This window comes from Talpa europaea (assembly GCF_964194135.1).
Source record: "Talpa europaea genome assembly, chromosome: 7".
In the NCBI taxonomy this organism is placed as follows: domain Eukaryota; kingdom Metazoa; phylum Chordata; class Mammalia; order Eulipotyphla; family Talpidae; genus Talpa; species Talpa europaea.
In genome coordinates, this window is record NC_140074.1 from 83,731,813 (window position 1) to 83,744,145 (window position 12,333).

A 12,333-nucleotide genomic window follows, 5' to 3' on the forward strand; every position below is an offset into this window, starting at 1 on the left:
TACGGCCCCGGCCCCGCTCGACTCCGGCCCCCGCCCAGCCGGGTCCCCCCCTCCCGCGCCGGCTCCGCGCTGCGCCGCCGCGGGCCGACCAGCCGGGCGCGCAGGGACGCTCTGGGCCGGGAAGAGTTGGCGCGCGTGCGCCCCGCCCGCCGCCAGCCGCCAGCCAGCCAGCTGTCTCTCCTCCCCGCCCCGCCCGGCGCCGGCGGCCCCGTAGGGCCGACCTGCTGCTTGCGCGAAGTGAGGCGTGGCTCCGGAAGGAGAGTGAGGGGGAGTGGACCTCGCGCGGACCGACACGCGCGCCCCGCCCCCAGGCGCACCCTTTCGGCGCCCGGAAATGGGGAGCCTTAGGCTTGCCAGTGTCCGGAGGCCGAGCCTGGTCCCCGGCTGGCAGTGACCTGGCTGGCTCGTTTGGACCATGCAAAGTTTCACTTTCAAAACATTTTCCCTAGAGAACTAGAGCATCAGCTTGTCCACCTAGAGCCTGGATACTGCGGAGGTTATTACTCTGGATCGGACGCAGTAACTCTGCCACCTTACTTCTTTACAGGACTTTGAAAATCATTGAGGAAACCAAGAGGCAATTTAAAAGCCCCCAAAATCTCACCTTATTCCAGTCCACAAAAGACGGAGTTTTTAAATCATTCACTGTATTGAATGATTCACTGTATTGACCTACTGTGTTGGCAGCACCATTTTGGACACTTTATTGGAGCTTTCAGTATCTGCTATGTGTATGGCACAAACTGGGCAGTGGGCCAGGGGTGTACTATGTAAGTAGAGAATATTGCTCATGCCCTTCATTAAAAAATAATTTATCTGGGAAGCAAACATGAAATAGACAATTTCAGGGTCAACTTTATTTTGCCTGTTCCTTCTGTGAAGTAAAGGATTTGGACTTCAACTCAAATATGTGATGCTAACCCAGTACAAGCAACAGAAATTATGAGGATTTTAAAAAACTATTGAGCACTTCCTGTCTCTGCTCTTAAATCCTAATCTCCATAACACCCTTCAAGATTTCAATTGGGGCCCTCCCCTGGTGGCGCAGCGGCTGAGAGCTGGGCTGAGAGCTGGGCTGCGAGGTTGCCAGAAGCCTCCGCAGCACCGGTTCGTTTCCCGTTCCCCGTTGCCAGCGAGGGTCCCACAAAAAAAGAAAAAAAATTCGATTGGCAACTCTCCATTCCTTCTACTAAAGTACCGTTTCAGCTTTCACCTGCATTGCCCAGTTGCTTTTACCCCTCTAACTGGTTTCCTTTATCTAGTTTTCTCTTCAGTCATTTCTCAAGGGCTCCACCAATGTTTCAAGGTCCTATTTCTCTCTCAAGCTCCACAGCTGTTATCCTTGTAATCTGCAGCCTGCTGTCAGGGTTATGTTGTCTATGAACACTCAAGAGAAATCATAGCAACTCAGCTGAAAACTGTCCAAGCCAAGGTTAGTTTGCAACACCTCTCCCTGCACTTACTCATCTTGTCCAGTGTTTTATTTAGGTGACTTCCCATTCTTCCCCCTACTTCCGTTTTACCACCCTGTTCTCAACTTTCTCAATAGCCTGAAATGTTGATTTTATCATTTGTCTACTTCTTTCTGAAGAGATCTCGAGGGATCAATGCAATCAAAATTCATGGCCTCAACTTACTGGGCAAGTCTTTGTAAAAGAGACCAAAGTCTTTTAATGTCATTGGTCAAGTCCTGGCACACAGCTGATATCCTCAAATGTTCAATGTGTTAACTCCCCAAAAAAAGGGGGGGGGGAAGGTGGAAGTTTCTAAAAATAAAAAGGTCTGCTAGTCACAGACATTCCAGCAGATGGCAGACACCTTAGTCACTATTGCCATATTTGAAAGACATAGGCGTGAACTTGCTGCAATTCATCAGCAGATGGAAAGAAGAAATAAGGGAACAGTGTGATAAAAGAGGTTTTCTAACCCTTCTTTTCAGAAAAAAATATTCCTACATTTGTCAAAATAAAGAGGAGTTATCTTTAAATTTACTAGTTTTCAGGATTCAAGCAGTTCCTCAACTTTTCTGGAAATAGCTCCCTTATCTGTGAAAATTAAAGGAGATAAGAGCAATAATTTAGTATCTAGTATTTAGCATCAGTGAATAAATATTGATTCCTCTTCTCACCCATTCTCAACTCTAAGTAAGAGATACAGAATGAAACATTTCATTGGCTATTTATTAAGTTACATTCTTTGAGGATCATAATTAGGCATAAATGTACTGAAATCGAGGTGTTGGAGGCCAACTCAAAGAGAGAAAAGGTTTGGAGGTATGTAAACCTCTTAAGAGCCCATACCAAAGGTTTCCAGCATCTCAAAAGAGTGATAGCAATAATCACTGGATTAATCAGTCTATGAAAATAGTTCACCTAATAAATAACAACACAATGACTAGCAGTTAAATTCTTTATCATTTTGGAGGGAAAAAAAATAGGGGAAAAGTCACATGTCAATAATCAATGATGCCACGCTTCCAAGACATAAAAATTTCCCTGTTTTAAACGGGATGTCTTCCTCAGTTTCTGTTTAATCAATATGAATAAAAAGCAGCTGCTCCTTTACCAGCAAAAAACTGACCCATGTCTGGGAAGACAATCTGTACTCAGAAGAAACTAACCCAAGGCTGGAAGACCAAACAATTCAAGTGTGAAGAGCTGAAGCTTCCAAACACAGCCACTGTTTTCTGTCATGCATCTTCATCTCAGTGATGACGTGGTCACTGCCCAAGTGATGACATGACAGGGATCCCAGCATGAAGCAGCAGCAGAAGTCTATGAACACTGTATGGTGACAGTGGCTCACAGTCTCCAGACTCATAGCTCAGTGTGATGGGCTTCTGTTTTCAACAATTCACTGGGCTTCATGAAAATGCCTTCCATAGCTTTCCAATAGTTGTTCTGACTTGGCTGGGCCATGCCATGCACCTCTTTTTGTCCACTGATGGGTCGACCATATTGTTCTCCCGTGACAGACAGCAGAACCTCAGTTGAGGAATGCTTGAACCGCACTTCTCCATCTCTCACCCAGTAGGGCCCATTACAGAGCACTGTCCAGTCATCCAGATAATCACCTTCTCCTTCCTCACCAAAAGCACTCACTTCCTGGAATACACAAATGGTAGCAACATTAGTATAGCTGATGTAGACTTGCAAAGGGGAGAGAGGGAATGGGAAGAATATAGCTACACAAAAGTGAAAAATGAGAAGACTTTCCAATGTTGTTTGGGAAAAAATAAACTGTGGAGAAAAGAAAAAGATGAAAAGGACATGGAATTAGTTGCCTAAAGATTATGGTCCACACACTTATTTTGCAAATAAGCCTATATTTGACTTCTATGTTTCATTACAGTTTTCAAATACTTTGTAACTCTGGTTATTTGACTTTATTGCCTGCCTCATTTCCTTTAGATTTTAAGTGACCTGGTAAGAAACACAAGCTGGAAAGGAAATAGGCTCTAAAGATGGCAGACCTTTAACCTCAGCTCCATCCCTCCCTATATACTTCTGAGTCTTCCTTTTCTCCCCTATAAAATGGTAGAAACAGTGGCCTCCCTGGTGGCCTAGGGTTAAGTCTCAGCACTATCACTGGATGGCCCTCCTGCAGAGGCCTGAGTTTAATCCCCAGAGCTAACCCACATAGCGCAGCAGACCTCTCCTGCCTCGCCCCACTGCTCCCCTCAGCAGTGTGATAGTCAATCTCCCTGTTCTGCTCCCCACTGTCTCTGGTGAATCCTCCCATCCCTGTACCTCTGGCCTGCACCCCAGTTCTTCCACACAAAAATAAAGAAAATCTAAAAAAAATAATAAAATGGGGACCACTCTGGTGGCGCAAGGGGTTAAGGCGCAGCACTATGAAGCTATCAGCAACCACTGCAGCACAAGTTTGATCCCCGGCCAGGGAGCAACCCACATGGTGCAGCAGACCTCTCCTGACTCGCCACTGCTGCTCTCTGCAGTGTATTTCAATCCACCTGCCTGTTCTGCTCCCCACTCTGTCTCTGGTGAATCCTCTCACCCCCCACACCTCTGGCCTGTACCCCAGTTCTTGCATAAATAAATCTTAAAAAATAATTTAAAAAAATGGTGGAAATATCATCTTAAAGAGTAATTATGAGAGTTAAGTAACAAATACTCATTGTGCAAAATATACCAGAGTCTATCTTCAACTCTTCTTTAGATCCTATTCCCCTTGAGGCCAAATATTCAAAGTTTCTATCACAATAACAAGAATTACTGATTATTTCAGAAATACGTAGTTTATACATATATGTTAATCACTATAACTTTATTTTAAACATTTATTTATGCATACAAGAACTGGGGCATAGGTTAGAGGTGGGGGGGGGGATGAGAGGATTCACCAGAAACAGAGTGAGGAGCAGAATAGGCAGATATACTGAAATACACTGTTGAGCGGAGCAGCGGGCGAGACAGGAGAGGTCTGCTGTACCATATGGGTAGGCTCCCTGGCCAGGGATCGAACTCATGTTTCAGTGGCTGGGGGCAGCTTGACAACATTGTGTCTTTTACCCCTGTGCCACCAAGGAGACCCCCTAATCACTAAAATTTTAGATGATGAAAAGCAGTCATTTGGAAATGGAGTAAGAACAAAGACAAAATGCACTACACACAAGGTTAAAGGGTTACAGTTCTGATACTACCACACTTGCATACTGAAAGTGAATTAAGTAAATGGATGACAGTGATAGGAGCCAGATAGCTCACTGTTAGCAGTGGGAATTTACAAACAAGCAAACAGGAAGCCAGAATAATTTATGTGGCAATGGATTAGAGTTGGAAACATCAGTTAAGAACTCATATTTAGGGCCTCCCCGGTGGCGCAGCAGTTGAGCGCTGGGTGCGAAGCTGCCCGCAGCCTCTGCAGGGCCGGTTGGATCTCCGGCTACCAGGTGAGGGTCCCACATGGCGCACAGACCTCTCCTGCCACCCACTGCTCCCCTCAGCAGTGTATTTCGTCAGTCTGTCTGTTCTGCTCCCTGCTCTCAATCTGGTGAATTCTCTCACTCTCCCGCGCTTCTGACTGTACCCAGTGCTTGTATAAATAAATAAATAAATCTTAAAAAAAAAAAAAAAAGAACTCATATTTAAAGACAGATGATTACACATATAAATACTTGTATGTGTATATATGTTAATATTTAGTATAAATATAAATACATATAGTATACAGTATTTATAATAAATATAGTATAAATATGGTATTTAATATAAATATATAGGTTAGTATTTAGCATAAACACTTAGATGTGTGTATATATAGGTTAGTATTTATGCATTTATTCCTTTGCTCCATTAGGTTAGTGGGCCTAGAAGAAACAACATCCCAATAGCAACAAGCTCAGGCAGGGTCCAATCTTGGTTTCCAATGTTATTCTCCAATAAAAGGAAGCAGGGCTCCTTGAAAAAGTAGCTCATTCTGAAACTAAAGCAAAACATATACAAGATAAAGTTGGAGATTATTAGTGCCAGAAGGAAAGAAAGTGTTCAGTATCACACAATGACAGGACTATGTTAAATGGATACAGGAGATAACTGAAAGGGCTCCCAACAGCCAAAGTTACAATAATTTGAGCATCAAAGTCAGGACAGTGGTATCAGGTTACAAGTACAAAATAAATATCCATGAGTCCATACTGATATAAATAAATGATGAAATAGAGGAGAAAAGATAAATCTCCCACGCAAATTTCTAAGTAAGTTATTTTTACTACTCTAGCCTAAAGAAGGGGGAGCATAACTCCTTAAGTATGGGCTGTGCACAGTGACTTTCTTCCAAAGAGAACGGTACTGAACGGAGAAAAACAAAGTAACTTTATAGGAGAATCCTGACAAGCATTACTTCAGCCAGGTAATCAACATCAACAGTCACAAATCATATAGGTAGTATGTACAATTGATTCAATGTGATGACAATGGCATTTTACCCCAATCCAATCAAATCTTGAGAAAAATGTCAGACAAATTCCAACACATGTGTACCCTATAATATACCTGACCAACATTTCTCAAAACTGTCAAGACCATTGAAAACATAGGAGAATCTGAGAAACTCACAGGCAGAGAAAGCAATGGAGACACAACTAAATGCAATGTGGTTTCCCGGATGGGATCCTGAAGCAGATAAGGGTAATTAGATAAAAGCTAAGGAAACAAACTTTGAACTTTGGTTGATAATAATGTATCAATATTGCTTTATTAACTATAGCAAATTTACCATACCTACTTAAAGATGTTAAAAGGAAAAACTGTATGCAACCTAGGGATAGGAGGGAAATCAATCATTACAGGGCCACATGTCCTGAAAACTCAAGGTACAAAAGGCAGCACTTAGTTCATTTCCTAATGTTGTTAAAAAATGCTATTAATTTTTACTGCAAGTTTGGAAAACACTGGGTTAATTTGTTGCAAGATTTACCAGGATAATATATGATATGCTAACATATACCTATTGTGTCCTTACTCCTCATGTCTTCACTTGACTAGATATGAAATGGACTCGATCTCCATTTTGACCAGAAACAATTTCCTTCACATTTCAGACAGAAAATAATTTATCTAAGCAGGTCTGCACAAAAGTGAACCTCTACATCTGGAAAAGAAAGGGCTAAGAATAAGAACCAAAATATCACACGACGACTCAACTGAGTAATGCACAGAGCAACAATGATCCACAGGATGTCACCTCACCTGGTTTCCAGAAAGAGGTGAGGTAAAGTGGTGACTATGGAGATTTCGGCCAGTGTTGACATGTGTCAGCCTGATAGGCTGGCCACATTTGATGGGGGTTCCCCTCTCACATACTGTGGCAGTCTTCCCCCGTATCCTCCAGTAACTGTTGCTGTCATCCACAGAGGTTACACCTGTCACTGACTGTTGCCCACTACCTGCAGTCATTTAAAAAAAAAAAAAGAGGGTGAGTTCAACCTGATTCCTCTCTTTCCTATGGCCAATAATGGGCCCTGTGTCAAAAAATACATTTGCAGGGGTAAGGAGAAAGCCTTATGTTTGCTAATTTTTTTTTCCACATAAAAACAAGTAAACATTTTTATATTATTAGTTACTGTATGATAAACTATACTGAAGCATACAAAATATCCACAAAGTTCAACAATTTGCATTAAAGGGCTCTAAATAAATGAACATGTGGTTTTTTGAAGCATAGGCAGTATTTACCTATACACATTAGCCTAGATAGCCCCCAGTGTATGTCAAGTAGCATGGACAATAAGATGTTAACATTTGTAACATTATTCAATGAGACATTTTTGCTGTCAATTTTAATCCAAGAGAGATTAATAACTTCCAAATTCTTTAAGTGACCTATGAATATAATATAAAAGCATTCTTAAATCATGTAAATTTAGTTAATACGGCCTTAAATGGAACATCTCTGCGGGTTAAAAGGTTAGACAGGCAGCATGACTTAAAACATAAGGAAAATAGGGCCTCCCCGGTGGCGCAGCGGTTGAGCGCTGGGTTGCGAAGCTGTTTGTGGCCTCTGCGGCGCCGGTTCGATCCCCGGCTGCTCCCCGGCCACCAGAGGAGGGTCCCGCATGGCGCGCAGACCTCTGCCGCCCGCTGCTCCCCTCAGCAGTGTACTTCGGTCCTTCTGCCTGTTCTGCAACCCACTCTGGCAGGGTGAATTCTCTCACCCTCCCGCGCTTCTGACTGTACCCGGTGCATGTATAAACAAAACAAACAAACAAATAAATAAATAAATAAAACATGCCTCTATTAAAAAAAAAAAAATCTTTAAAAAAAAAAAAAACACATAAGGAAAATAGGGGCCTCCCTGGTGACACAGGGGGTTAGGCCCCAGCACTGTGGGACTATCTGACCCACATGGTGCAGCAGACCTCTCCTGCCTCGCCCACTGCGCCCCTCAGCAGTGTATTTCAGTCAATCCTCCTGCTCTGTTCCCCACTCTGTCCCTGGGGAATGCTCTCAGCCCCTGCACCTCTGGCCTGTACCCCAGTTCTTGTATACATAAAAACCTGAATTTTTTTTTAAAAAGATTTATTTATTTAGGGCCTCCCCGGTGACGCAGCGGTTGAGCGCTGGGTTGCGAAGCTGCCCGCAGCCTCTGCGGCGCCGGTTCGATCCCCGGCTGCTCCCCGGCCACCAGAGGAGGGTCCCACATGGCGCGCAGACCTCTCCTGCCGCCCGCTGCTCCCCTCAGCAGTGTACTTCGGTCCTTCTGCCTGCTCTGCTCCCCGCTCTGGCTCTGGTGAATTCTCTCATCCTCCCGCGCTTCTGACTGTACCCAGTGCATGTATAAACAAACAAATAAATAAATAAAATGTCCCAAGTCTAGTGCCTCTTTAAAAAAAAAAAAAAAAAAGATTTATTTATTTATACAAGCACTGGGCACAGTCAGAAGCATGGGAGGGCGAGAGAATTCACCAGAGCCAGAGCAGGGAGCAGAGCAGGCAGAAGGACCGAAGCACACTGCTAAGGGGAGCAGCGGGCAGCAGGAGAGGTCTGCGCGCCATGTGGGACTCTTGCCCGGCGGTCCGGGATTGAGCCGGTGCTACAGAGGCTGCAGGCAGCTTCGCAACCCAGCGCCCAACCGCTGTGCCACCGGGGAGGCCCAAAACATGAATCTTTTAAAAATAAAAATAAGGAAAATACACAAATAATTGCTAGTTAATATATACTTTGTGCAGATACCGATTCAAACCTTTCACCTTAATATTCTTATATGACTTATGTATTATCTATTCTCTGAGGTAGGTATTATTATTGTCAGTATCCTCAGTTTACACTCGAGTGTTAGAAAGGCTGAATAGAATGCCCAAGGTCACACAGCTCTAAGAAACAATGCTTCGGATTGAACAAAGGCAGCCTAACTCTAGGATGCATATTGTTTAACTACCCTCTCATGGGCTCCCACAAAGCTTTATTCTGCCAAGTTTCTCCCAAAAGGTTATTACTCAAATTCTGGGGATAGTCTCTCCCCTAGGCCTCATCCGCTACTCCATTCTTTGAAGGCACTCCATATTTTCCAGAAATTTTCCTGAGATTCTTTCCCGTTTCTCCTTGCTTTGCCTTCAGTCCCCTGGTCCTGCCTAACCAATCATTTGAAGATTGACCAACCCCTTTTACCACTTAACATATTACCCTCGTACTGTGTTAAGTGGATGCATGCTTATAAGTAAACTACCAGCTTCTCTCAATTGCTTCTTTCACTGAGCTCATAATTTCGTTTTATCTTAAAAGAAAAAGGAAAACCAACTCTCCTTACTTCTGGTTACTGCTTTATAATTCTCTCTCTCTCTCTCTCTCTCTTTTTAAAGGTTTATTTATGCATACAAGAGCTGGGGTACAGGCCAGAGATGCGGGGGTGAGAGGACTCACCAGAGACAGAGTGGGGCGCAGAACAGGTAGAGCTACTGAAATACACTGCTGAGGGGAGCAGCAGGCGAGACAGGAGAGGCCTGCTACATCATGTGGGTCACATCCCTCACCTGGCTGGGGATTGAACTCGTGCTGAAGTGGCTGTGGATAGCTTCATAGTGCTGCGTCTTAACCCCTTGCACCACCAGGGAGGCCGCTTATAATTCTCTTGATCCTTACTATGCCTTACTAAATCATGGTCTATATTTTTTCTGTCTCCTACTTTTTAACTTTCTAGTCAGCCCTCTACTTCCTCCCCCATCCTTAAGCCTCAGAATTGGGCCTCCCCGGTGGCGCAGCAGTTGAGCTCTGGGTTACAAGGCTGCCCGCAGCCTCTGCAGTGCAGGTTCATTCGCCGGTCCCCGGGCGAGGGTCCCACATGGCGCGCAGACCTCGCCTGCTGCCTGCTGCTCCCCTCAGCAGTGTACTTCGTCAGTCTGTCTGCTCTGCTCCCTGCTCTGGCTCTGGTGAATTTTCTCACCCTCCAGCGCTTCTGACTGTACCCAGCGCTTGTACAAATAAATAAATAAATAAATAAATCTTTAAAAAAAAAAAAAAAAGCCTCAGAATTACCCAAAGTTCTAACCCTGCTCTTAAACAGTTGGTAAGGTCAGAGGAAAGAGCATATATTTTTTTAAATTTTTTTAAATTTATTTGTACAAGAGCCGGGGGACAGGCCAGAGTTGCGGGAGGGTGAGAGGATTCACCAGAAAACAGGCAGACGGATCGAAAGCACTGTTGAGGGGAGCAGGGGGCAAGACAGTAGAGGTCTGCCTCGCCATGTGGGATTCTCCCTGGCCGGCTGGGAATCAAACCGGCACCAAGGAGGCTGCAGACAGCTTCACGGCACGGCGCTCTACCCGCTGCGCCACCAGGGAAGCCCAAAGAGCATATATTTTTAACAAGTTTTTCAAGTGATGCAAATTGACACCAGATTGAAACAACAGTTCATCCACAGTAATCTCATTTGTTCTTCTCACATCATCAATTACCACCATGTAATGATGCTGTACTTAACTCTGTATCTCAGGCTCAGTACAGAGCTCTCTTCTGAATTCCAGAATAAACCTGATTCTCAAATCTGGCTGCCCATCAGGATTATCTGAAGCGCACTTTAAACCTACAGATTCTTACTGGTAGGCCTCTCTCCACCCACATTATGATTTAGTAGATTCAAAGGAGGAAACTAGATCAAATTAGAAAGTATTATGCCTAACACAGAGTAGGTGTTCACTGGATGATTGCTAGGATAGTTAGGCCATCCCAGCAATGACTACTCAGTTCCTTTGCTAGTATAACTGTGGTCAGAAAGGTTTGGAAATCAGCAACCAGAGACCAGCCCCCATCTAAAACAACACCTTCTCTAGGTAATAGCCATAAACCATCCAAGACAGAAACCTAGCAGTCATCTGAGATGCCTCTTCACAGCTCACTAGCTGAATTTCTCTGTTTTTTTTTTCCCCTGGGTCTGTTCTTGTTTTGTTGCAACTTGTTGACTAGTTCACTACTATTAACTTCTTAGGTTTGCAGTAGGAGCTCATTAAATCTATGCTGAATGATTGAACCCGCAAACTAAGCATTTTAATTTCACATGTTAAAAAGCCCTCTAAGCAGTTTCCACTTCAATTCCAGTAAGTGCTTAGCTTAAGTTCTTTACAAGAAGGTAAAGGCCTGAGTGAAAACAGGCCAAAGGAAAGGAGCTGAGGAGCAAGTACAAAATGCGAAAGAGCTAGAACAGAGAAAAGGAGTCAAAGGTTCTTGTAAAAAGCTACAGAAATCCAGCATTTCCTGTCATTTTCTACACGTTTCTCTGTTAGGCACTGGGTAGTGCCAGCCTGGAGTAGCTGAAAGCAGGCGGCTTTGAACCAGGACAATTTGGGATCAAAATCCTGTCATTCACTAGCTACTAGCTTCAAGCTTGTAATTTACTTCTGAGTTTGTTCTCTCTCCTGTAAAATGGTAATACTACTATCTACCTCGCAGGAATAGTAATAATTGGGTGAAAGTGCGTATGTAATGTTCCTGCTCTCCACACAAGCTGGAAAAGCTGGTATCACAGTTAAGATACCTGAGGACAACTCAAGTCTCCTCTAGACCTGAGGCTCTTCTCCCCGGCCCTCCAACCTTCCCAGACCACACCCCTCAGATTTTCCTCAGGCCCCGCCCCCTCCGGAACCTACCAGGCCTTCCCAGCCCACCCGAACTCGAGCGGCAGTACCTGACCCATAGCGCACGTCGTGTGAGTGCAGTCGCACGTTGTGGCGCGTATTGAGAAGCTTCACCACAGAGCCGCACGTAACCACGGCCACATTGGATGCTCCTATAACACTCCATAAACCCCCGAACAACAGTAATGGCACCACAGCCATCCCGGCAGCTTCGCCGAGCCCCTACCTAATCCTCGAGGAGAACTCGGCCCCACCCCGGAAGCGGAAACTACAAGCGGAACCACAGAGATGAGGAAGCCACCCTAGCCTGGTCTTTATGGTTCCTATTGGCTAGAGCGGCCTGAGGAACCGGCTAGCCGGGCCGCTTCCGCTCCCTTCGCTCGGCTCTCGGGACTCTGTGACGGCTGCCTTCGGACCCGCATCGGCCAGAGTCCGTACCCCCGCCCGCCCCGACAAAACCCTGAGGACCGCGTAGGCGAAGAGACCAAGAAATGATCCGCCACTCCCGGTGACAGGGAGCCGGAAGTGACGTAGCACGTTTGACGCAGCAGCGGCGGCCCTGGCGGCGGAGGGACCGTGCGGTGGGTTCGGACTATCCTTTCCCAGTCTCGGTTCGACGACTCCATTTTCCTCGGTGGGGGCTTAGCGCACCGGAGAAGCGACGGGCATCCGGCAGGTAAAGTTGGGGCTGGGGGGCGTGTTCTTCGAATGGGCCGGGTGGGGCACCAGGCTCCAAGGGCCTGGTC

The 12,333-nt window shown here is 45.2% G+C and overlaps 1 protein-coding gene across 1 annotated transcript; it reads right to left on the minus strand.

The window, feature by feature from the left end:
* Positions 1-2,816: 2,816 nt before the first annotated feature.
* SDF2 (stromal cell derived factor 2) lies at positions 2,817-11,788 on the minus strand (the record flags this gene model as incomplete). Its single annotated transcript, XM_084236153.1, has 3 exons — positions 2,817-3,104; positions 6,711-6,907; positions 11,638-11,788. The coding sequence occupies 3 exons, from the start codon at positions 11,786-11,788 to the stop codon at positions 2,817-2,819; spliced, it is 636 nt and encodes a 211-aa protein (XP_084092279.1).
* Between the last annotated feature and the right edge of the window lie 545 nt (positions 11,789-12,333).